Consider the following 27,936-nt stretch of genomic DNA (forward strand, 5'->3'; position numbering starts at 1 on the left):
GGAAATATTCAGTTATTTGCTGGTGATGCAAAATTGGGTAGAGTAATAGTTAATCAAGGCGATGTGGAGAGCTTGCAGGACAGTTTTAATAGGCTGTCAGTATGTGCAAAAGTTGATGGGTGTCAGTTTAATGTCGAGAAATGTAAAGTTATGCATTTTGGGATAAATAGATTACAAGCCATGTATCACATTGATGGCACTGTACTCCAGGAAATAGATGAAGCTAGAAATTTAGGGGTGATGGTAGACAGAGAGTTAAAGTTTAGAGGACATATTGCTAAGGTAGCCCATAAGATTACTTGGATATTGAAAAATCACATTAACAAGTAGAGATAAGGATGTTGTCATTCCTTTTACTGAAATAAGAGCCAACAGGCTTCACTTCGGCGAAATAAAATGATTCAAAATTTTACTTCGCTGAAGTGAAGCTGTTGGCTCTTATTTCAGTAATTGTATTTGTGCACCTTTTCTGGCAACTCGCACAATAAAGATATAAGTTCTGACCATTGAAACCTTAGTATTACATCTAGGTCTACTTATTCACTGATGAGACCTCACAAAAGGTCGAAACAGGTCTGGGTGGTGACCTTCTCTCATAACGTAGAACAGTAATACATCTCCTAGGAGCTGTGTTTTACATTATGGGAAAATACTAAGAACAGTGATCGGAGCTTACTGCACCTTTACTACAAGTCGCCCTAGCATTGCACTACCAGGTTTTGGCTTACGCTTGGACCCGCCGATCTTTAAATAGTTTTCTATATTCGGCATGAAACTCTTAGATTAGATTTCCTATCTTTGAGTTTCTTATTCGGCTAAGAAATAATGTGGTATTCAATATCCACTTAATTTTGAATAGTTGTCATTCCTCTTTATGACATGTCTTGATATACCTATCTGGATTACTGTGATGAGGATTCAGAGGTGAGTGGCCTGTGGAATGTTGTTCCCTTTTGAGGATAGATTGAAGGTGTGTGGATTGCAGAAGTTGGTTGATAGGAGAAAAAGAGGGGATATGATAGAAACATTCAAGTTACTTAAAGGATTTTATAGGATAGATGCAGAGGAAATGTTTCAGCACTTGGCTAGAGGGAGCAGAACAAGGGAGGTCATCCCTGGAAGTTTGAATAAAGATGTAGTTAGTGGGGGGGGGGGGGTGGACAAGATTTTTTGCTTGGAGAGTGGTGAATGAGTGAAATGGGTTGCCAGTCAGTTGTGGGTGCTTTATCTGTTAATTCATTCAAGGAGAGATATGATAGATTGCGTTTCCCACATGAGTTTTTGGACTCCATGGAGATGCTTGTATAATAATAATAATGACCTAGATGTGAAGGTCGAAATGTCAAGTGATTATTTTCGTTTATATTAAACTGAAGTTTTATTAAAACATGGTAATAGTTTCCATAATTTTTTTAATAATGAATGCTGATCACCTTGGAAAACCATCAAGGTTAAAGTTCTCTTTACAACTCTGTGATATTTTTTTCCTATAATGCCTTGTTTTTCTGCTACTATTATTCCTGCTGTTTGTAGGGATGGATGTTTGTGATCGATTGTCGTTAGTTAGTTGATGAATTTCATCACCTATTTCATTCCAATAAGCAGGCCACTGCCCTGCTTATTGGAAGCTTGAAGCGGCTTGAACAAGTTCTGTGTTATGTCTCTAGAGCAGGGTTTCTAGACTATGTAAATAAAAAAAAAAATACAAAAAATATGAAATTAATAAAAAAAATAAAAAAAAATAGGGAAAGAAATCCTTAGCTCACCCACAGGTTTACAAAAACCTGTTTTAGGTAGAAGCCACATAAAAAATATATAGATAGCAGATAAATAGAATATAGATAGCTGAATTGCAGATAAAGTAACAGCCAGAGGTCCAAAGGTGACAGCAGCCCATTTAGGTTGAGTGTGCTCTCGTGTGGCTTATGCAATCTGCACTACAAAATTCACACCAGTTTTGTCCGTATGATTGCATTTTTATTGATCTATAAAAGTTTTAAGAGTGCATAGCCCATCAGTACTTATCTTAATTGGGAATTGGTCCAGTGCAATTAATTGTAGGATAACTTTGAATACTTTTAATTTATCAATTAATATAATTTTAAATATGGAAAGCATAAAGGTCAAATGAACAATAGCTATGCTTTACATGTGAGGCAGATAATTTGAATTTTGATACAATTTTTATATACAGCCATAGGTTATTCATAAAAAAATTGGAAAAAGTAATCATTTGGGAAATTATTTTTCTGGATTGAACAACCAAAGAAAGGCTGAAATAACTTGTTTTACTTGTTATACACGAAATCCAACCTCATTTGACTATAATCATACACTTCATGAAAGTTCTGGTAGAAAACGGGACATTCAGTACATCGTCAACACTGAATATGGGCAAAAAAAAGTTATAAATATATTTATAGAATTATAAATATATGCGAGGTGGTATCAAAAAGTTTCGAGACTAGCTCTGTTTACGAGAAATTACTTTATTTATCTACGTTTACACACTATCATCTTCAAAATAGTCCCCTTGCATAGCAATACAGTGCTCCCAGCGTTCCTGTGCTTTTGGAAGTCTTCTTTTTGAAGCGTGTCAAGCGCCTTCTGCGATTTGCACTGGATCTCTGCAGTGGTGTAAAAACAGTGACCTTTGAGTTGGATCTTCATCTTCGGGAAGAGAGCAAAGTCTGCAGCAGCCAAATCTGGCAAGTAGGGTGGGTGTAGAAGTGCAATCATGTTGTTTCTGGCGAGAAACTCATGTGAGGAGAGCTTGGTGACAAGGTGTGTTATCGTTGTGGAGCATCCAGTTTTTCACGTGCCACAGATCCGGTTGCTTTCGCCGATTGTCCTCCCTCAGACGCCTTAAAACCTGGTAGTAGATTGACGTTCTGGCCCCTGGGGATGAATTGAAGCTCGTTGAAGGTCTTCCTGATCTCTTGTCGTCTTCCAGTGATGTTCTTCAGCTCTTGAAGTGCGTGTGCCACTCAAAACACCTTGAACGACATCGCCATAAACTTGCCAAATCATGTCAAACGTCTCTGTGGCAGATTTGCCCAGTTTTATGCAGAATTTCATGTTCGCTCTTCGTTCTAACTTGCTGTTCATGATGAAATTGCAGATGTGGTTAGAATAGCACCAGTTGCACAGCTCCCGATGTACACAGGACGATGTCTTTTGACACACTGACTTATGAAGGTCTGTGCTCCCTGTGACTGTGCATACTGCCATCTGTTGGTGTATTACAAAACTTGTCTATATTGATGTCATAAACACATCGTTCACATTTCACGCATGTAAAACAGAATAACCAGTCCGATAAAGAGCCATAAGGCTATTTTTCCGGCAACATAAATTAAGTTAAGGGGATAATAAATCCTGTATTATTTTATTTTACAGCCGGTACGAATGTACTGGTACTGATGAGACCTCAATAAAGGTCGATACTGGTCTGGGTAGTGACCTCTCCTCATAATGTAAAACAGTAATACATCTCCTAGGAGCTGCATTTTACATTATGAGAAAATATTAAGGATAGTGATGGATCTTGCTCCACCTTTGCAACGAGTTGCCCTAGTGTTGTACTACCCAGGTGATGACTTACGCTTGGACTCGCCAATAGTTCTTCGTCATGAAACTCTTAGATTTCAATCTCTGAGTTTCGTATCTGGCTTTAAAATAATGAGTGATTTATTATCCCCTTAACTTAATTTACGCCGCCGGAAAAATAGCCTATTTTTCCGGTGGCTTAAATTAAGTTAAGGGGATAATAAATCCCTCATTATTTTAATCCGGCTGTAAAATAAAATAATATGGGATTTATTATCCCCTTAACAAAATAACCAGTCATTGCAACTATTGACTTTTGGGTGCTGTTCTCTCAGCTCACACCCTGTACCGCCTTCTGGGCTATTTAAAACCACTGGAATGTTAAGAATTTGACACACGCCGTCTACACATCTGTTTAAAGGGCTCAAAGGTATCATTATTTGTGACTGCACATCCGAGTTATTAACGCAAATGTGATGCAATGTTTACCCATTGAAAAGTGTTCTCTTCGTTAAGCATTAATATATTGTATTTCATTTTAGGAATCATGTAAACTCAGGAAACAATTAGGAGAGTCTTTAACTGGAATCAGTGCAAAAATGTAATATCAGAGATATTTCTATTCTGTGGATGTGCACCGTACACCTAGCACACCCTGAATATTCTCTCCTAATAGATATATAGATTAATATAGTTAAAAATCTTAACAGTTTTATATAGTTTTACAAATATAGCTGTAATGAATTCCATAGTGCCTACTATAGTTTATCCTGCTTCTCCTGCATTATTTGTAAGGAATTATTAGAGATATATTGTTTATTTCAAGCAATAAATTAGAAAATCAAACAAATTACTGGAAATAATTTGATTTTATATATACAAATTATTTGAGATCTCAAGGATGACTTGTTCATCTCAGAATCATTCAGATCGTTCTTGCTTGTTATTGGAAGTTAGAACTTGGTTACTTTGTTGTGAATTTTTTTGTATGAAACTTTATAGTGAATATATTTTTTTCTTTTTTTTAGTTGTGAAACAACGTATGCAAATGTATAATAGTCCATATAAAAGTTGTGGTGAATGTTTATTTCGTGTGTGGAGGACAGAAGGAATACATGCTTTCTATCGAAGCTATACTACGCAGTTAACTATGAATATACCTTTTCAGAGCATTCACTTTGTGATGTATGAATATATGCAAGAGGTAACCAATCATGAAAGGACGTATAATCCAAAAGCTCACATGGTTTCTGGTGCTGTTTCTGGAGCCTTTGCTGCTGCAGTAACAACACCTTTAGATGTGTGTAAAACTCTTTTAAATACTCAGGAGAAGCAAGCTCTTCACCTGTCAAAGCAGTCGCATATCAGTGGACTTGTCAATGCGGCTCTAACTATCTATAAATTTCGTGGTCCAAGAGGATATTTTCAAGGTTTACAGGCCCGTGTTATATATCAGATGCCTTCCACTGCAATAGCCTGGTCAGTGTATGAATTTTTTAAATATTTTATCAATGAGAGACAGCACTCCCATTATATTAAACAGGAACTATCATCATCTCTTCATCAGACCCAAGGCTCTGTACGAGATAAAGACTTTGATCATTCAACTGCAGCTGTAACCCCTGTACCCAAAGTATCAATAGCATCATCACACATATAAAGTCAAGGTGAGTATCCAGTAAGATTATTTTGTTATACCGTAACTGTTTTTTCGTCTCTTAATTTCTTAAACTAATTTATTTATTAAATAAATGCTAATATTATTAGTGTTTTATTTATTTGAAGAGTTTGTGATCATGAGACAAGTTCTCTGGCATCTGACATGTAACACTGTGAGTGAAAGCTTAATGAACATTGTTAGATTCAGATGACTCCTGCAGAAGCAAGGGAGGATTTTCCCTAAACGAATAATAATTAATTTTCTGATTGACATATTGACTTTAAAGCATTATAAATTATTATTATTATTATACAGATATATCCATGCAGTCAGAAGACTCATTATTGGAGATCCATCATTTGCACAATGCCTATCATACTTCTCTTTAAACTCATTCACCGATTAAGCACCCACACCCACCTCTGGCAACCCATTCACCACTCGCTTACACAACTTTCACTGATGACTCTTGTTTTCTCCCTTCTTGTACTGAAAAAAGTCTTCAGTGTCAATCCTGTGAAGCCACTTTAATAACGTAAATGCTTCTATCATATTTCTTCTGTTTTGCTTATCAGCTAATAAATGACCCAAAGACTATCAGTCTATTCTCATGGGGGACCGTGTCATAGGCCTGCCATCTTTTGTTATTCATATCTGGATCCTCTTCACAACTTCTCCATCCCAGCAGAATCTGGGAGTCCAGATCTGTGTGCAGTAGTCCAGATGATGTTGCCTTCTTAAAGCCTTATATAAGGGAGAAATAACCTTACTATCCCTGCTTGTCAGTGTGTACTTCAACAATCATACCCGAGTCCCTTGCCTCATCAGTTTCTTGCAGTTCAGTTCCATCAGTATAGTATAATACAATGGTGTCAACTAATGTTTGCATAACATCTGCATTGTCCATACAGATATACCTGCGATCTACCTTTTTCAAAATTGGAGTGTAAGGTATAAGATTTCTAATTTATGTTTAGACAAAGAAAAAAATTATCGTAATATTATTTATTATTATTACAATATATTATTATAATTATTGTAATGTTAATTAGTTATAATGCTTAAAAGAATATTGCAGTTTTTTAACCACACTGATTAAAATAATCATTTCATTTTGAACTTCCTGATGAACCAGCATTACTTATTCTACACTGCAGCGAGTTCATAATTTTTGCGTAATTTGGTGTGTAATTAGTCTATGCATTTCTCAAACATGACTCCAAATGCTCGAATGTTAATGTGGTATTTTGACTTAATAATGTTAATTTGTGAAAATGCCGATTCACACAGTATGTCGAACCAAAACAAGCGTAAATATTTTCCGCACATTTTCTTAAGTTGGGATACTTGCATTGCGGTAAATATTTCCAAAATCTTTCTTCGTGTGCCCTTGCTTTGACGTAAACATCATTTCTTATTGTTATTATTTCTTCTTCTAGCATAACAATTTGCATATCAAAAATAGAGGAAAGGTTTTCTGCTATTATTTCTGGCATTACGTTGGTATCAAATGAAGAGAATTACATTACCACGCTTCTTGAAATCCTGAAAGCGGTCGTCAAATTCTGCAATTACTTTCCGAATTTCACCAATATATTTATTTCCGTTGAAATCAACAAAAGCAGAACTACTTGATTGTACGGTCATATTCGAAAAATTACATAAATTGTTATTTTCAAGCTTCACTATCAGTTGATTCAGTTTTTCTTTAAAAGCATTGATAGAACTAATCATATCAAAAATTGTTTTTATGGGACCCTGAAGTTCTAGGTTTAATTCATTTAATTTACTGGTTATGTTCGTCAAAAAAGCTAAATCCAAATAGCCAAATATCATCTTTTAACTGTTCATATTCGTCGCCCCTATCGGCAAGAAATTGTTTAATTTTTTCAATTAAATCCCTAAATCTTTGAAGAAATTTGCCTCAACTTAACTACTTGGCATCAGTATGTACAAGCAGCTTAGAAAGTCCATCATGATCACTTTCTTCCATTTGCAACTTAAATGCAAAAGGTGCCTTTGCAGAGTTTTTGCCCAAATTGATTGGAAATCTTGAAAGCTATCTTCATAATTTCTTTCATATTTAAAATTTTAGCACAGAGCACTTGTTGATGTATAATACAATTATACTGTAAGAAATTAGGAAAATCTTCATCATGCCTATGTAGCGTGATAAAACTGTTGCGACAACCTGTTAAAGCTGGTGCTCCGTCTATGATAATTGACACTAGTTTATAAAGAGACAGTTGAATGGTCTTGCTGTAACTCTTAAAACTGGTAAATATATCTTCACCCCATGTTTGCCCCTTTAACGGAATGATAGTAAGTAATTAGTAGAAAAGTCTTTAAAAACTATTCTAATAAAAATATCATTTGGGTGATGTCAACTGCATCAGTAGATTCGTCCTTAATATCCTGCATTAGTTGCTCTTTTAGATCCAAATATATTTCTTCTACTCGTTTTGCAACGTATTTCGTTGATAGCAGCAACTATTTCTGATTTATTTTCAAAATTACAAAATAACGATTCAACTGCTGCAAGAAATGCTTTTTTAAAAATTGCACTAAAAAAAATCACTAAAGAGTTTCTTATGTTTGGCAAGAATATGGCTCACTCTTAACGATGGTTGTTGCTTCTCTGAGTTCGATATTATTTTAATGAAACATAACTGCTGTGATGACAAACTTTTCTTCAATTCTTGAATTTTGACTTTTCATAAATCACTGTTACGTGGATGCGCCATTTCATAGCTGCTGTGCACCGATTTAAAGGTGTTGTTCCAAGTTCCCTTTTTCGGCAAAGAAATATTTCCATTGCCAATCGAACAACAGCATTTGTCTTTGATCATAATAAAGAAATAATCATGTTCCCACTCTTGATGATAGTGATATGTCTTTGCTTTTTTCATAGTAGTAATGATGGTACAATTTTAAATTAGATTAAAACACTTCAAATTTTAAACTTGTAGCAGAGCACCAGCACAAAACAAACAACCGAGTTTATAATACTGCTGTCGTTTATACATCGAGCTTCACGTGTTATGTTTTGTGCAGTGCATCAAAACGAACAAAAACCCTAAGTAGGTGTCTGTGAGGGTGCATACATTTCCAAGTACACTCCACTCCACAACAAAAGTCTCATAGCGGGAAATTTAAATATTTTTAACTAATATTTGTAATTTTTCTATTGAAATTTTTGAATTAAAATTCAATTTAATATAATTGAATTATAAACTGGAATTATTGTACAAAAAATATTTATTTTAAGTTTTTAATTAATTTAAATTTTAAATAGAACCATAATATAGATTATTATTTGATAAATAGGTTAACATTATTTATTTGCTTTATCGTATTCGGACTCATCTATATATTATTTTGAAAATTGAGACAAAATAAATTTGTGATCTACCCATAGATCGCGATCGACGTTATTGACACCCATGGTATGATATATACACAGCTTCTGATCTCTTCCCAAAGTGCATCATCTTACTCTTGGCCACATTAAACTGGTGGCGCCAGTTACTTTTGCCCATAATGCTAGTCTGTTTAAGTCTTCCTGCAGGATCTCTGCATCACCTTCATTTACCATTGCTTTTCCCCATTTTGCATTATCAGCAAACAATTGAATATTTCCTGTCAAATCATTTGCTATATCATTGATATACAAATTAAACAACAAATTCTGTGTGTACCACTGATTTCCTGCCTTCTCCTGGACTCAAATCCTCTATAAAATTATTTGATATTTGTCCATCAGCCATGCTAATCCAATTCACCCGATTCATTTACATCCTATTTGCTCCAATTCATTTAATAGAGTTCTATGTGGAATCTTTTGGAATGCTTTTGCAGAGTCTAACGATATCACTGAGTAGCAATTTCCATTGTCACTTGATTATAAAATGTAACCAGTTTACTAAGGCAAGACCTACCCTTTACAAAACCATGTATATCCCTTATATCATATTCCTATCCACCCAGTCCTGAATTCTGTCTTAGACCCATTTCCCCAATACCTTTATCACCTCCTGAGATGCTGATTGGCCTATAATTGCTACTTTTGTCTTGGGGCCTCCTTTATGTAATTGGACTATTTTGTCATCATTCCACTCCATTGGCACCTTTCAAGTACTGAGGCTTAAATTAAACAACTTGGTCAGAGGAGCTCGTAATACATGGACCAATATGCCACCTAAGCCTATGGCTGTTTGTATCGGAGTTTTATAGTATTTTAAGCACTTCCTTTTTTTTTCAACCTCTAATGTCCTGTCAGTCAACGTCGCATCTTGAATTGCAATGTCACCGCCTAGGTGCTCACTCATATAATTCAACTATTTGGTTTGTTTCTGTTATCTCCCCACTATCAGCACTTTTTAAAGCCATCCCTCTTTTTATTTTCCACATAGTGAAAGAACTCTTTAGGGTTTCTTTTGGCCTCATCAACTAGCTTTCTCTCATTAGCCTTCCTTACCATACCAGTCACCTTTCTTGCCCGTATGTTATACTGCTCATGAGTACATTGATCACCTTTTCTTTGTGTGCTGCTTTTGCTTAAAGTTATTCATCCATCTAACTTCTACTTGATTTATTTTATTTCTTCAACCATCCCTTGATCACTTCCCATGCACCACCAACATCTCTCCCCTCCAAATTGTTATGCCGTGGCTCTGCTGAAAGCTGAGTCTTCAGCTTGTCATAATCACCTGCTTTGTAATTCCACATATATCCCTTAATAGAAAATTCTGCATGTCTGACAATCTCTCAGGTCAAGACTACATGATCACTTTCTCCAAGCAGAGGCAACATAGCTAGATTGGCAAGTGTCATATTGCAATGATCAGATAGTCTTGAACCTTGTGTCCCCTTCATTACATGTTGCCCCAGGTGATTATGTCTCAGCAGCTGTATAAATTCCATTTCCTTCCCTGTCTGTGACCATTCTTCCTCCCTAATCTATGTCCCCATAGTTGAAATCTTCTATAATGATTACTTGACCTGTACGCATCATGCTAATTTGCATATATCATGCCTGTCCCATGATGTACTTCTACTCTCCTTCATCCCTTGCATTTTATTTCTATGACCGTATCCCTCAGTCAGCTACATCTCACTAATGTCTATAACTTTTGGCCAAGTTGTGTTAACCAATTGCAAAGACTCCTCAACCTTATTTCAAATACTTCTGGCATTAGTATGCATGAATTGCAATATCTCCTCCTTCGTCCCACAACCTCCCATGCACCTTATGTTACTTAGTTCACTAAAATTAACCTGGGGTGCTACATTTTGCATCATGTGATCACTCTCCCACTTACTAACCTCTAGGTTAACTGTACCCACATTTACTTGCATCCCTCCCTAAACATTGTAGTTTCCCCTAACTTTGTACTTCTGAACTTTTACTGAACAACACTTCCTCGAGACTCCTGACACTAAATTCATTTAGATGCTAGCCAACAAACATATATAAATCTTTCTTTCCATCAAACTCCGCACCATTCCTCCTGCACAATCTGTGCACTGACTCATTCTCAATCATAACTCTGCATCTCGGCCCACCTCTATCATATACTCACAACTTTTACTTTCTTATTCTTCTTTTTCATGTCTTCTCACTTACCACACTTGTTGCCTACTAAATCATTTGTACTAAAATCAACATCTCTTTCACCTTATCTCTCTGAATCCTTACAGTATAAATCACATTTATCTCAAGGACTCCCTGTATCAATGAATCACCATGCAAAATCCAATCCTTATTTTAATGCTTTTGCTTTCTCTCCCCTTTTCTTTTGTATCTGTGTGATGCCAGATGTTTCTACAACCTTTCAATCTCACATTTTGTTCTGTGAAGAACTCCATGTTAGTACACTATCCATCACCTTCTGGTCATTCTCTTCATTTTCCATCAAGTCACTCATACCACTTACACCACTAACTACACCAATTGCATCATCATGCATTTAGTCTTTCAACTCACCGCTATCACTTTTCTCATTTTCTTCACACTTCTGGCATTCGTTCATAAAACCAAAATAATCACCTGCTTTACTTTTTCTTAAATCACCTGTTATTTTAATCTTCATATCATTGTCGTCATCTGGAGTATACACATAAATATAATTTGCAGTTGGCAATATATACATACACTAGATCGACATAATAGGGGTGACTGAAACAAAAAAGACAAAAACTGGTGAACTCCTTCTAAGCAGTAAATACAAAATGTTATATTCAGGTAATAACAATCAGGGAAAAGAAGTAACTGTGATATTCAACACTAAATACGAAGCTAATCTTGAATGGCAGGCAATATAAGCAAAATATCAGAATGGAGAAATAGACAATGAGACTTATTTATGCCTATGGTCTCACAGAAGGTTCTACTAAGGTAGAAGTGGAGGAAGTTTTTGAGGCTTTAGAGAAAGCAAATGAAAAAGGAAAAATATGTCCTTATTGGAGATCTAAATAGCATAGTAGGAATGATTGTTAGACATGCAGAAATATTTTGGAAAAATTTGGAGAAAAGCTAATAATAATGTCAACCCGTTGGATTTCTGCTCAGGACATGGACTGGTTATTACTAACACAATGCTCCAACATAAAAATGTGCACAAATTCACATGGAGAGAAGAAGAAGCAATGAATAAGAAAGTCTCCTTGACTGTTTTATTGTTGATAGTGATGTTTTCTCACCGGTGAAAGACACTAGGGTGAACAGAGGATTTGAAATTGCAAGTGATCGGCATTTAATCTTGAGCAGGATAAAATTAAATTTCATACTGAAAACAAGAACATGTAAGAAAATTTTAAAGCGAATAAAAGTTGAGCAGCTCCCAGATGTGAACTGTACACTAAAATACACAAACATTATTCAAGAAAAAAATGAAAGAGTTTGAGAACAAGAACCAAATCTTGGAGATTCAGTGGCAAACCCTGAAGAAAACGTTAATTGATTCAGCTAGAGAGACATGTGGTGAACTTGTCTACAAGGATAGTAAAATCAGAACCCCATGGTGGACACAGGAAGTTAAAGATATATATGGAGTAATTACTTTGAAAAATTGCTAAATGAAACAAGCAGTGACAGCACAGTGGAAAAAAACACTGAACAGACATACAATCAGGAATACATGTCCATACTTGAAGTAGAAAAAGCTGCCCAAAGCCTGAAATGTGGTAAGGCAGTGGGAGTAGGTGATATTCGACCAGAAATGCTCAAGTATGAAGGTATAAAATTCTTAGTGGCTGTGCTGCATAGTTCAGAAGGCCTGGACAGAGGGACGAATTCGAGATGATTGGAGTAGGCTCTCATAGTACCCATATATAAAAAGTGGAATAAAACTGAATGTAAGATTTATAGAGGTATTTCTCTACTGAGTGTTCCTGGTAAGATTTATGCAAGTATACTTGAGAAATGGTTGAGAAGGATTGTGGAAAGGAGGCTTGGTGAAGAACAAGCTAGATTCAGGCCATATAGAGGCTGTCAGGATCAGATTTTCACTTGAAGACAGATAGTCGAGAAAGCATGGGAATATAACAAAGATCTGTATTTAAGTTTTGTCGATCTGGAAAAGGCATATGACAAGGTGCCAAGAGAAAAGCTATTCAAAATGCTACAGTCCTAGGTGTCAATGTATCAAATCATTATATCAAGCAATACTTAGTCTTTATTTGATTTGTAAGTCAGCAGTTAGAATTGAAGGAAGAACAGGAAGATCTGGTGTTCAGACAAGGATGTACATTATTTCCTCTGTTATTTATTATCTATATGGATCAGATGATGAAGGAAAGTGGTATTAAACCTGATATCAAAATTGGAGATGTTAATGTCAGCTCTTTGCTTTATGCAGATGATGTTATACTTCTAAATAAATCCAGTACAAGTTTGCGAGATTCCCTGACTAAATTGAATAATTGTTGTAATAAATTTGGTGTGAAAATCAGCAATAACAAGACAAAGAATGAAAATAGGCAGAAATATTGAAAATATCAACTTCATAGTAAATTGAGAACCTATAAAACAAGTAAAACATTTCAGCCACTTAGGTACAATTTTTATTGAAGATGGTAAATTAAATATGGAAATAGACAACAGAATCAACAAACCAGGTGTGGTAACAAATCAGCTGAATAAATTTATATGGCATAAGAAAGAAATTAGTCATCATCATTATCATCAAATTCCTGCCATACCCTCAAGGAGTGTACAGGATATGATAGTGCTACATGAAAAAAATTACATCGTTACTAACTTCCTATCTACAATTTTCCTCTAAATCAGTCTGTTACTTGTCAAGACTCCAACATTATCAGATCTTATATTTCTATCGTCTAAGGCACTTTGTACCATATCAATCCACCTATATCTTGGTCTTCCTCTGGGTCGTTTTGCTAATCTTTCTTCGTCCATTCTGTTTAAGTAACTATACCACCTGATATTAGCTCTGCTAATGCATTCCTGGTTGCTGACAATGTCAAGTTCTTACCTAATATCCTCATTTTTAATATGATATTGCCATTGATGCAATCTGTTCATGCCTATAATCTTTCTCAGGACTCTCATATCTGCAGTCTCTAGTCTTTGGTCAAGCGTTTTACTTCTGAAATGTTTTACTTGTTCCACAGGTTCTCCATTCACAACACAGTTGACATTTTCAATGATTCTGCCTATTTTCATTGTCTTTGTCTTTTTATTGCTGACCTTCATACCATATCTATTACAACAGTTATTCAATTTAGTCAGAGAATCTTGCAGACTTGTAGTGGATTTATTTAGAAGTATAACATCATCTGCATAAAGCAAAGAGCTGACATTAACATCTCCAATTTTGGTATCATGTTTAATACCACTTTCCTTCATAATGTGATCCATATAGATAATGAATAATAGAGGGGATAATGTACATCCTTGTCTCACATCAGATTTAACATTAAACCATCTTCCTGTACTTCCTTCAATTCTAACTGCTGACTTACAACTCAAATAAAGACTAAGTATTGCTTGATATAATGCCCCATTGACACCATATAACTGTAGCGTATTGAATGGCTTCTCTCTCGGCACCTTGTCATATGCCTTTTCCAAATCGACAAAACTTAAATACAGATCTTTCTTATATTCCCATGCTTTCTCAATTATTTGTCGTATAGTGAAGATCTGATCCTGACAGCCTCTATTTGGCCTGAATCCAGCTTGTTCTTCGGCAAGCTTTTCTTCCACAATTCTTCTCAACCGTTTCTCAAGTATACTTGCATAGATCTTGCCAGGAACACTCAGTAGGGATATATCTCTGTAATTCTCACATTCAGTTTTATTTCCCTTTTTATATATGGGTACTATGAGAGATCTACTCCAATCATCGGGAATTCGTCCCTCTGTCCAGGCTTTCTGAACTATGCAGTGCAGCCACTGTAAGACTCTTATACCACCATACTTCAGCATTTCTGGTCGAATATCATCTACTCCTGCTGCCTTTCCACATTTCAAGCCTTTGATGGCTTTTTCTACTTCAAGTATGGATATGTAATCCTGACTGCATGCCTGGTCAGTGTTTTTTATCACTGTGCTGTCATCACTGCTTGTTTCATTTAGCAGTTTTTCAAAGTAATTACTCCATACTTCAAGGATATCTTTTTCTCCCGTTTTCATGTCACCTTTATCATCTCTAATTCCTTTTATAGCACTCTTTCCTCCATTCTTAAGCTTCTTCAACAACCTGCAGAATATTTTGCCACCTTCTTGATATTTATTTTCTATAATCTTGCCAAAGTCCTCCCATGACTTTTGTTTAGCTAGTTTTACACAGTGTTTAGCATTCTTGCATTTGTCTCTATATTCTCTAAGAGCATAAGCTGACTTATTTGACAGGAACTTTTGGTATGCTTTCTTCTTTTCCTTCACTGCCTCTCTAACTTCCTGTGTCCACCAGGGAGTTCTGATTTTTTTATCCTTGCAGACAACCTCACCACATGCCACTCTGGCAGAATCAATCAATGTTTTCTTCAGAGTTTGCCACTGAATCTCCAAGGTTTGATTCCTGTTCTCAAACTCTTTCATTTTTTCTTCAATAATCTTTGTGTCTACAGTTCACATCTGAGAGCTGCTCAACTTTTATTCGCTTTCCTGCTCAGACTAAATAATGATCACTTCCAATTTCAAATCCTCTGTACACTCTGGTGTTCTGCACCAGGGAGAAAACTTCACTATCAACGATAATGTAGTCAATGAGACTTTTCTTATTCCTTGCCTCTGCTCTCCATGTGAATTTGTGCACATTTTTATGTTGGAACATGGTGTTAGTAATAACCAGTCCATGTCCTGAGCAGAAATCCAACAGATATTTGCCATTATTATTAGCTTTGCTCTTTTCTCCAAATTTTCCCAAAATATTTTTGTATGTCTCACAATCATTTCCTACTCTGCTATTTAGGTCCCCAATAAGGACCAACTTTTCCTTTTTCATTGTGTCAATTGCTTTTTCTAAAGCCTCAAAAAATTCCTCCACTTCTACCTTAGTAGAACCTTCTGTGGGACCATAGGCACAAATAAGTCTCATTGTCTAGTTCCCCATGACGAGAAATTAGTCAAAAAACTAAATTAGCTGTATACAAGACAGTGTTCGAACCAATTTTAACTCATCTAAGAGCTGGGGTAGAAATAAAACACTTGACCGATGACTGGAGACAGCAGATATGAGAGAGTCTTGTGAAAGATTAGGGGTATGAACAGATGGCATCAATGGCAATATCGTGTTAAAAAGGAGGATAGTATGAAAGAACTTGACATTGTTAGAATCCAGGAATGTTTTAGCAGAACCAATTTCAGGTGGTATGGTCACTTGAACAGAATGGGAGAAGAAAGATTAGCAAAACAAGTATTCTCTGCCAGGTTAGCAGGGAAAAGACCAAGATATAGGTGAATTGAATTTACAGTAAAAAGTGCCTTAGAAGCTACAGGAATATAATATCTGATAATGCTGAAATCTTGACTGATAACAGATTGATTTGAAGGAAAATTATTGATAGAAAGTTATATATTAATATCACAATATCCTGTACATGGTACATGTTAGGAATTTGATGATGATGAATATATAGATGCTAACTCTTACCACCATCCTTCCCAAAAACTAGGAGTCATTAACCTCCTAAAAAACAAACTATTACAATTTACTGTAATAAGCAAGCTCTTAAGCAATAATTACTAATTTTTAGCAATACATTTATAAACAATGGCTATTACAAAAGTACCATCGATAAAATTATTCATAAAACTAAGCCTAAAAATGCAAATAATATAGATTACAGTAAAACCCTAGCTATCTCATACATTAAAAGGTTATCAGATAAAATAAATAAAATTCTTCACTATCAACCTTGATACAACTTTTGAACCAGTTATAAAATTAAAAACATATTCAACTTCTCCAAAGATTCTACCCCCCCCCCCCCCAATCCTGAGTTATATTGAATCCATTGTACCCGTAACTTGCCTTATATTGGTGAAACTGGACATACAATTCCAGTCCTTAAAAAAGAACACGCCATTCAATTTAACAATTTTGGTAAAGCAGGCCTATCGGATTGCACCCTTCACCTTAGACCAAATTGATTAGAAAAGTACCTGTTCCTTGCATCATAAAAATACTTGATATGAACACAAATTTAAGGAATCCTCTGAAATTTTAATCAGCCTTTCTAATCTAGAAAATAATGTTGGCATAATAATATGGATGTCACATGTTCAGCCCACACAACTTCTTTCAAGTTCACCAGCAAACTGTCACTTTAGGACTCTAAATAACAATTTTAGCTTTTAATTGCCACCATCAATACTGTTTTTGTTCTAATTTTTCTGTGAGTAATCTCTAGCTTAATTTACGTTTTTGAGATTTCTAAAACAAATTACCAGACTTGAGCATTGATATAGTAAGTTTTTTCCACCAGAAGTCAGGTCAGTAGCATTAACGGTTGACCAAATTAGTGTGACTTTAGTATGCTATGTAGATTATAATGTGACTCGTTTCTTTATATGTATTTACATACCCCAAGATGATAATGACCTTGATATGAAGGTTGAAACATCAGGTGATTATTTTGGTTTTTATTAAACTGAAGTTTTACTATAGCACGGTAGTTGTTTCCATAATCTTTTAAAAATGAATGCCAATCACTGTGTAACTCTGAAAGAAAATAATTTATTCATTGCATGTCATGGTGGATGGTTTCATCTCATCTGATTTCTCTTTTATTACTTTAGCCCCAGGATTCTGTACTTTAACCCACACTCATCCTCCCACACGTTAATGACCTCATTAACTACAATTCCTTATCAGTGTTTTGCTAATGAAAACATTCTCCACTCTTCTTTCAAGGAGTGTTGTATTGCTCAAATGATTTGCACTTTTAGGTCTGTTATAATTGTGTTTTAAACGCTGATTTTTTTACCAATCTTGGAGTAGAGCGTAAAGAAAAATCTAATGAATTCCTATGCCACTAAAACTATGTTCTCGTGTTTTCCTGAAACAAGACTGTACTCTGCTTTTGTAGAAAGATCTTAAATGTGATCTTCAATCCAGAGCAATTTTCTCTACCTCAATTGACTTTCACATATAGCCTATCTGGCACGAATATATCATACACATAGACAGACTTCTTAGCCTCCGAAAAATTTGGTATTTTATTTTTTCAAAATATGGCTTCTCTCTTACACAACCGACACGTCATAAATTACAGCTTCAGTACTATTCTCCTATTCTGGCACAAAAATTAATAATATTAGTGATGCCATCCAGATGCAGAAAGTTAAGGCAGAAGAACTAATAGTCTAGGTTGGCACTAATGATTGGAGAGGTGAGGAGTGTTCTCTGATGGAGGGTGTAAAGAAGTTGTTTGACAAAGCAAAAAAGAAGAGCGAGAATGGGGTTAATACACAGCACTCAAATTTAGTTATTGCAGAAACTGTTCGAATCATAACTGAAAATGAACTCACATCCTAAGAAGGCACCCATTACTGGCTGGGTAACGACAAAGCTAATTTGGAGAAATCAGGCTAAATGTGATTACACAGTCCAACACAATTTTTGCTGATTTTTATATGACACTTGTTTATTACTAATTTGGGTGCGCTGATTTCAAATATCAAACCCATTTTTCTCTATCACGTCAGGTTTTTCCCCTATGGCATTTTCTTTTTGCTAATTTGTAAGTTTTTGATAGTTTTAAGGAGGCAGTACTATTTAGAGGATCAAAAAAATCGATTTTTTAATATTATTTTCTGAAAGTATGTACTTTTAAAAATCTGTTCCTAACTTTTTATCTAGAAATTCGAAAAATTCCCAAAAATATAGCTTATTATTCAAAGCGGTGCGCAGATCAGAATTGGAGCGCTCACCGCTCTCGCTGGTTAGTAAACGAATAAATGCGTAAGAACCTGCAACAGCACGTACTGGCCCTTTGAATGCGAGAGAGGCCGATAATTAGATACATAATTACTTAACAATATTCATTAAAAATTACAAGAATATTTATAAAAAAATAACAATTTTACTTACACGTGAGTTTCAGGGAATAAATTTTTGTTTGTAGCAATTTCTGCTGTGTGTTCTGTTTTGGCAATCCCTTTGAATACTCCAACAGTAGTCGGCCATCATGTGAGAATCCCATCTTCCTTGGTACCGATCTTCCATAGTTATTAAGTCTTGATGAAATCTTTCGCCTTGTTCATCGCTTACAGCACCTAAATTCTCGGGAAATCTATCAAGATGACTGTATTGGAAATGAAGCTTTATGCTCATGTTGCAACCTAGGCGCTGGAAATTTTCAAGCATTGTTTCCACTAGATCTTTGTAATTGCACGCTTTTTTGTTTCCAAGAAAATTATTCGCAACCATCATAAATAAAGTCCAGGCCTCTTTCTCAATTTCGTTCATAGAGTTGATGAAATTTGGGTCTCTCATTAAAGTTCTAATTTGTGGTCCATCAAATACACTGGCTTTAAATTTTTGATAACTAAGTCGTGGAAATTTTTCACATATGTATTGGAAACAGTCACCTTGTAAATCTAAAGCTTTAACATACTGCTTCATAAGACCTAGTTTGGTGTGTAGAGGTGGAAAAATGATTTTTTCTCTGTCGATTAAAGGTTGATTTATAACATTCTGTTCTCCAACATTTAAGGATATTCTAAGAGGTCAATGTTTCTGGCTCCAGTGTTGGTTTCTTGCTCGACTATCCCAGAAGCATAGAAAACACGGAGACTTTGTATATCCTCTTTGAAAGCCAAGTAAAAAGTTCACCATTTTAAGATCCACACAGATGATCCAGTTATGGTCTGTATATTTTGATAACTTCAGAACCTTTTTAATGTCCTCATATGTTTCCTTTAAGTGGACTGAATAGCCAATAGGAATTGAGCCATATACATTCCCATTGTGTAGTAAGACACACTTGAGACTTCTGCTTGAACTGTCGATAAATAAACGCCACTCATTTGGATGATATTGTACAACACTCATTTCAGTTAGTAAACCTGACACATTGTTACAGTAAACAAACCCACACTCGTGTTTAAAATATTGTACAAGATTACTTTCCCTGCTACGATAAAAAGTTATCTTCGTATCTTGCTCTAGTAAGTTTTTTCATTTAATCTTGAAGCTAACAATTCCGATGATTCCTTTGATAGGCCCAAATCTCTTACTAAGTCATTCAATTCCGCTTGAGTAAAACGTTGCGGTCCAGAACTAGAAATTAAATTTTCATTGTCTAAATCAACATCCGGATCTTGCTCCTCAAGTAAAGGAAGTCCTTTATAAATTGGCACGGCTATTTTATTGGAACGAGCAACGGCCGAATTGCCGAGTCGAGATTTGGATACACAATTTTTTCTTATTCTTCTTATTATAACCAGAAGTCTGAACTAAACAAAAATAGCAATCATCTACGTGATTTTTCGGTTCATGCCAAATCATTGGAATGCCAAAAGCTAATTTTTGGCGTTTTCCCTTGCTCCACTGTCGTAAATTTTCTACACATGACTTACACACTTTATTTGGAGCCCATGACCTGATCTGCAATTTTTACGTCAAAGTATGCAAAGTACACTTTCTTAACGAAATCAGTGATATTTGTCCTTTGACTGGGAACAGTAAAGCTGCCACAAATGTAGCAGAAGGAATCTACACTATTGACACAATTTCGAGTAGTAGACATCATGTATTTTCTTCACTGCCGACTAACATGCAATTAACAAGACAAAAAAAAACAGAGACTTTATTGAAACGTTATAAGTGCTCATCATACTTTCACGATCGATTAATGATTGACTGATTTCGATCGTTCTTTGCCCGCTATGACGCATATAGCATTCATTTGTTTTAGGCAGTTGTCATCGCCTACTTTTCATCACCTAAATGTATTAGGTCAGTTATCGGCCTCTCTCGCATTCAAAGCGCCAGTACGTGCCATTGCAGGTTCTTACACATTTATTTGTTTGCTAACAAGCGAGAGCTCCGATTCTGATCTGCGCACCACTTTGAATAATATTTGAAATCAGCGCACCCAAATTAGTAAAAAACAAGTGTCAGATCATAATCAGCAGGAAAAAAAATTTTTTTTGTTCGCCAGTGTTATAGATTGGGATCATACCAAATCTCAAAAGGAAAGAGGATATAAATTATTTTAAAAAAGTTGCATCTTGGCTCAATTACCAAAAAAAAACTTCTACCTTAACACATCAAACCACTTACGATATATGAGGTTTCAAAAATTCACATACCTAATACTCCTTATTCACCTACAAACTTACCAAACAATTAGCAATTCTTCCCCCTTTATAAAAATGTCCATTCACCTTAAAACCTTAATGAACAAAATCTTATTCTGAAACATTTAGACATTATGGTTAGTTTTGACATTTTTGTGTTGCTTATCATGTGACACTGCCACATCTTGCCTCTGATATTTTATATTATTCTGATTCACCTTTTGATTCAGGATGTTTTTATGAAACATATACAAACAACTAAATGGGATTGCAATGGGTCTTTCCCCCTCCCCTCCCCTCATATATACACACACATGTACACATTCTAGCTAATTTCTTCTTGGAATTTCCAAGCACTCAAATAGGCAACATAAACCAACAGTTTGACTGTGATTCATTACAGTTGTAGTACATTTAAACAGTCCACATATAAACATACACTTCACTATAGAAAAAGAAATTAATAACTGTCTCTCCTTCCTAGACATATTAGTGACACAACTACCAAATGATTCATTATCCTTTTCTAATTATAGAAGAGGTGCTTAAGCAGTCATACCACTACCATCCATCTCATTTGTGCAGCATTCTCAAAAACTCACACATACTGAGCCAGGACTATTTGTTCAAATGACCCAGTAATTGAAACTGAATTCGAGTGTTACTTTCGTACCACTTTTTTCCAGCCAGTGGCTACAATCATTACAAATTAGAGAAAATACTGCATGCTTCCTATCGAAATTATATTTATGAAGAACTTTGACTATCATTTTAGATATTCCATAAATATAATCTCCATGCCACTAGTAAAGTAAACCACACATTTAACCAGTTACCTATCATCTGTTCTCCTGGGGGATCAGTTTCATCCTCTTGCACATTGTGGGATGTATAAAGTATTTGTGCCTGCAGTTTAGCTTACTTTGGACAGAATGGTAGAAAAGGTCACATCTGCTTTGAAGAATACAAAAATTACATCTGTGATCATCTGTATGGCAAATCATGCTCTGGATATTCTTTCACGCAGTTTAAGTAAAGCACCTGCTGCATATAAGATAAGTCACTGTAGGTCTGCAAGACTATTTTAGAAGCAGCATCAGCTACAAAGCACTCCCCTAACCTCAAGCATCATCAAATTCCTGATATGTACCTTCAAGAGGTGTACAGGTTATGATAGTACTACATGAAAAATTTACATCATTACTAACTTCCAATCTATAATTTTCCTCCAAATCAATGTGTTACCTATCAAAACTCCAACATTCTCAGATCTTATATTTCTATCTTCTAAGGCACTTTTTACTGTATCAATTCACCTATATCTTGGTCTTCCTCTGGGTCTTTTTCCTGCCAACCTGGCAGAGATCACTTGTTTTGCTAATCTTTCCTTCCCCATTCAAAAGTGAGTGGTGTGGTCACTTCCGTTTAAATGACCATACCACCTGAGATTAGCTCTGCTAACACATTCCTGAATGCTAACAATGTTTTTTTAATCCTTTTTTAATATGATATTGCCATTGATGCCATCTGTTCATGCCTCTAATCTTTTTCAGGACTCTCATATCTTCTGTCTCTAGACTTAGGTCAAGTGTTTTATTTCTAACCCATCCCTCAGATCCATAAGTTAAAATTAGTTTGAACACTGTCTTGTATACAGCTAATTTAGTGTTTTGACTAATTTCTCTCTTATTCCATATAAATTATTCAGTTGACTTCCTACCTTACCAGCTTTGTTGATCTTGTTGTCTATTTCCATATTTTATTTACCTTTTTACTAAAAATTGTGCCTAAGTAGCTGAAATGCTTTACTTGTTCTATAGGTTCTCTATTTGCAGTGCAGTTGATATTTTTAGTGCTTCTGCCTATTTTCATTGTCTTTGCCTTGCTATTGCTGATCTTCATACGCAGTCTATTACAATAGTTATTCAGTTTAGTCAGGGAATCTTGCAGACTTGTACTGGATTTATTTAGAAGTATAACATCATCTGCATAAAGCAAAGAGCTGACATTAACATCTCCAATTTTGATATCACGTTTAATACCACTTTCCTTCATCATCTGATCCATATAGATAATAAATAACAGAGGAAATAATGTACATCCTTGTCTGAACACCAGATCTTCCTATACTTCCTTCAATTCTAACTGCTGACTTACAACTCCAATAAAGACTAAGTATTGCTTGATATAATGCCCCATTGACAGCTAGGACTGTAGCATTTCGAATAGCTTTTCTCTTGGCACCTTGTCATATGCCTTTTCCAGATCTACAAAACTTAAATATAGATCTTTGTTATATTCCCATGATTTCTCAACTATATGTCATAAAGTGAAAATCTGATCCTGACAGCCTCTATTACACCTGAATCCAGCTTGTTCTTCACCAAGCCTCCTTTCCACAATCCTTCTCAACCATTTCTCAAGTATACTTGCATAAATCTTACCAGGAACACTCAATAGGGAAATACCTCTATAATTCTTACATTCAGTTTTATTCCACTTTTTATATATGGGTACTATGAGAGTCTACTCCAATCATCTGGAATTCATCCCTCTGTCCAGGCCTTCTGAACTATGCAGTGCCGCCACTAAGAATTTTATATCTCTATACTTGAGCATTTCTGGTCGAATATCATCTACTCCCACTGCCTTACCACATTTAAGGCTTTTAATGGCTTTTTCTGTCTTGATCTACAAAACTTAAATACAGATCTTTGTTATATACCACCCCCCCATAGGGCTTGCAGGCATGGGCATGGCTAACCCAGGATCCCAGAGCTAAGTATGATCTATTTCAAGCTTTTGATCATACTTTTCTCTTATTCTTCCACTTATTGCTTCTACCCTCATAGTAACATTCCTCCTAACAAGGGTTCTTTACTCTAAGCTTTCTACCTATCTCTTATCTCTCTTACTAACCCCAGGAGAAGGTCCTCCGTTTTCTCTGGAGCTATTAGAGTATTCGAGGGCCAGGCATGTTTCCTCCTCTTTCAACTAACCACTAATATACCTAGCAGTGGGCAGCAGCGCTTCTAGTATTAACCTCTTATAGGATACGTGCTACAAGAGGTGGCGATCCAAAGTACTGACTTGGCTCCAACATGATAACCTTGGACTATGACAAATTGTTCATCTCTCTGGCTAGGATACTGCGGTAGAGAAGGCAACGGGAAACCTCTCTACTATTATCTCATGATAATCTTCTTCATGATGCAGATTTATAACAGAGGGACAGCTGTCAGCCCACACACACCAAGCGGTACCTTTAAGCACAGAGGGGGGAAGGAATGTGCAACAAAGACCAAATTTGACTAGGTTGAGGAATAACGATGACAACCCAAGCCCGCAAAATCACCAATCAGATCATCATAAATAACTCTCAGAAAGATCTTCAAGATAGGAACATGGAACATCAGAGGACTCCTGCAACCTGGGAAACTAGACATAATACAGAACAAAATGGAAGACAATAAGATACTAATCTTAGGGTTGGCTGAAACTTACTGGAAAGAACTTTGTCATTTTACAACACATAAGAGAAACAAGGTGTTTTTCTCTGGTCTAGACAATAACAGTGAAAAGGAGTTGCCATCATTGTTAATAAAAAGATAAGTAAAGCAGTAAAAGGATACAACCCAGTCTGTGACAGAATCATAACAGTAAGATTAAACACCAACCCAATTCCAACAATGCTAATACAAGTTTATGCACCCACATCAAATGCAGAAGATGAAGTAAGTGAGAAATTCTACAAAGACCTAAATGAAACAATAATGGATACAATACCAAGAAAGGATATTCGAATAGGTCTAGGAGACTTCAATGCTAAAGTGAGATCCAGTGCACATGGGGATCACTTAAATGGAATCATTGGAAAATATGGACTGGGAATTAGAAACAAATGAGGAGAAAAATTATTGGAGTTCTGCATTGAAAGGAAATTCGCAATCTCTAACACTGTTACAACAGCATAAGAGGAGACTATGCTGGGTAGCATCTGGGAATTGATGTAAGAATCAAATCGACTGCATTTTAATCGACAGAAGAGGGAGGACACTAATCAGTAAACCAAAACACTGCCAGGTGCAGACTGTGGATGAGACCATCAATTATTAATCTCTAATTTAAAGATCCATCTGAAAGCAAACAAGAATAACAGCAACAGAAGATATGACTTTGACAAATGGACAACAAATTTACAATGGACATTGAAGCAGAGCTCAATAAACAAAAAAGCATACCTCAGGAACAAAGCATTGAATCATTGGACACACTTAAAACAAACCATTGCAAAATCTGCAGATAAAAACATCCCAATAAAAAAGAAGAATGATAGTCCATAAATTACAAAAGAAACCCTGGAATTGAAAAAAGGTAACAAATTAAAACAACAGATTGGCAAAACCCAAATTACCTGAACCTAAATAAAGCTATTAAGAAATCTTGTCAAAAAGATAAAATAGCTATATCCAAAATATCTGTAAAGAAATAAAGGCACTCCAACTCTAATGAAACAACAGATTTATTCGAGAAGGTTAAGGATATAACCAAAACAATATAATTGCAGAGGAAAATGGCAAGATCTTAACTGACACTAATGACATAGCCAGAAGACGGAACGAGTATTGCACCGAGCTTTACAAGGACCCAGCTATTCAACAAGAAGACGAAAGAGTTATTGAAAACATGGAAATGGAACCAGAGATCCTCAGAAGTGAAGTAGAACAAGCAACCAAAAAATTAAGGAATAACAAAGCTCCAAGTCCTGATTCAGTATCAGCTGAAATACCTTGGAGAGAATGCAGTCAACTGGATACATGATTTATGCAACAAAATCTGGAAGATGGCCAAATGACTGGGCTAGTTCCACCATTATCCCAATCTCCAAAAAAGGCAATCACAACAAATGTGAAAACTACCCCACCATTGCCCTTATCTCACATACCAGCAAGATTTTACTATACGTTATTAAGGAAAGATTACAAAGTTTTATAGACCATCAGATCTCAGAAGAACAAGCAGGATTCAGAAAAGGTCAAGGAACTAGAGATCATATATCTAACATCAAACAAATAATTGAAAAAGTAAGGGAATTCAACTTAAGCCTTTATCTATGCTTTATAGATTACTCCAAGTCCTTTGACTGTATGATGTGGGCATCATGCAGGAATACCAAACCATCTAGTAATCCTCATAAAGAACTTATATCAATGAAATCAAGCAACAGTAAGAATTGAAAACTCTGTGTCCCCTGCATTCCAATTTGAAAAAGGATCAAAACAAAGATGACTAGAAAAGTGGAATGGAGGCAATTTTAAATTAGGTGGCCGAACAATCACTAACCTACGATACGGTGATAATAGCAGCAAATGAACAAGAGTTAAAATTCATCTTAAATCAATTAGAATGGGAAAGTTTAAGCCATGTTTTGCAAATAAATCAGACAAAACCAAAATAATGGTTTTAAACAATGCAGAAGAGATAGGTATAGAAGAAATTGAAATTGTCGACAATTTCAATTACCTTGGAGTGATAATAATTAAAAAAGATGGATGTAAAAAAAGAGATAAGAAGAAGAATAGCACTAGCTAAGAAAGCGATGATTGATTTAACTAAGATCTGGGAAGACAGACACATCTCCAAAAAGACCAAAATTAAGCTTATAGAAACCTTAGTTTTTTCGATCTTTCTCTATGCTCTTGGGTCTTGGACAGTGACAAAAGATGACAGAAGGAGAATTGAGTGTTCAAGCTCTGGTGCTGGAGAAGATTGTTAAGAGTGTCTTGGAAAGCAAAACGAACAAGCAAAAGTATCCTAGAAGAACTGAATATCCACACAAGACTGATAAACATAATTGACAAGAGAATAGTGCAATATTTTGGACACATATGTAGAAGGAAAGGCAACTGCCTAGAAAAAATAATCATCCAGAGTAAACCGTGTGGGAAAAGAAAAAGAGGAAAACATCCCTACAGGTGGATTGACCAAATGTCAAGAATCACTGGACTCAAACTAGAACAAGCAATAAGAGAAGCACAGGAGAGAAAGAAACGGCGAAGCATCATCAGGAAGGTCACGAGTCCTTGGACATGAGTAGATCCGAGAGAGAGAGTTATATTCCCATGATTTCTCAACTATTTGGCTTAAAGTGAAAATCTAATGTATGGATATGTATTCCTGATTGCATGCCTGTTGAGTGTTTTTTATTACTGTGTTGTCAGTGATTGTTTCATTTAGCAATTTTTCATAGTAATTACTCCATACATCAAGGATATCTTTTTCACCAGTTTTCATGTCACCTTTATCATCTCTAATTCCTTTTACAGCACTCTTTCCTCCATTTCTGAACTTTTCCAACAACCTCCAGAATATTTTACCACCTTCTTGATATTTATTTTCTATATTCTTGCCAAAGTCCTCCCATGACTTTTGTTTAGGTAGTTTTACACAGTGTTTAGCATTCTTGCATTTGTCTCTGTATTCTCTAAGAGCACAAGCTAAGTTATTTGCCAGGACTTTTGATATGCTTTCTACTTATATATATTTCTTTTTCTTCACTGCCTCTTTAACTTCCTGTATCTTGCATGGAGTTCTGATTTTTCTATCCATGCAGACAACCTCACCACATGCCTCTCTGGCTGAATCAATCAATGTTTTCTTCAGAGCTTGCCACTGAATCTCCAAGGTTTGGTTCCTGTTTTCTTTGTATTTAGATCTTTAAGGAAACTTTTCCTTTCTTTTTGTGTCAGCTACCTTCTCTAATGTTTCAAAAATTTTCTCTTTAGAAGAACTTTCTGTTTGACCATAAATACAATAAATCTCATCGTTCATTTCTCCATTCTGATATTTCCCCACGTCACTCTACTTGATATTGCCTGTCGTGCAGGAAGATTATCCTCATATTTAGTGTTGACTGCTATAGCAGTTCCTTTTCCTTGATCATTATTGCTTG

The 27,936-nt window shown here is 35.6% G+C and overlaps 1 protein-coding gene across 2 annotated transcripts in view; it reads left to right on the plus strand.

The window, feature by feature from the left end:
• LOC150092369 (mitoferrin-1-like) overlaps nt 1-27,936 on the plus strand; it is a 140,825-nt gene that overhangs the window by 62,455 nt on the left and 50,434 nt on the right. For both annotated transcript variants that reach the window (XR_016550570.1, XM_090414932.1), the window contains exon 4: nt 4,578-5,216. Coding sequence is in view for 1 of the 2 variants with exons in the window: in XM_090414932.1 (XP_090271058.1) it covers nt 4,578-5,209 (632 nt within the window). In the remaining variant the exon portion in view is untranslated. The remainder of the gene's footprint in view (nt 1-4,577; nt 5,217-27,936) is intronic.

The sequence above is a fragment of the Typopeltis vanoorti genome, chromosome 26 (genome assembly GCF_054136105.1).
Source record: "Typopeltis vanoorti isolate ZY-2024b chromosome 26, IOZ_Tvanoo_1.0, whole genome shotgun sequence".
NCBI classification, from domain to species: Eukaryota; Metazoa; Arthropoda; class Arachnida; order Uropygi; family Thelyphonidae; genus Typopeltis; species Typopeltis vanoorti.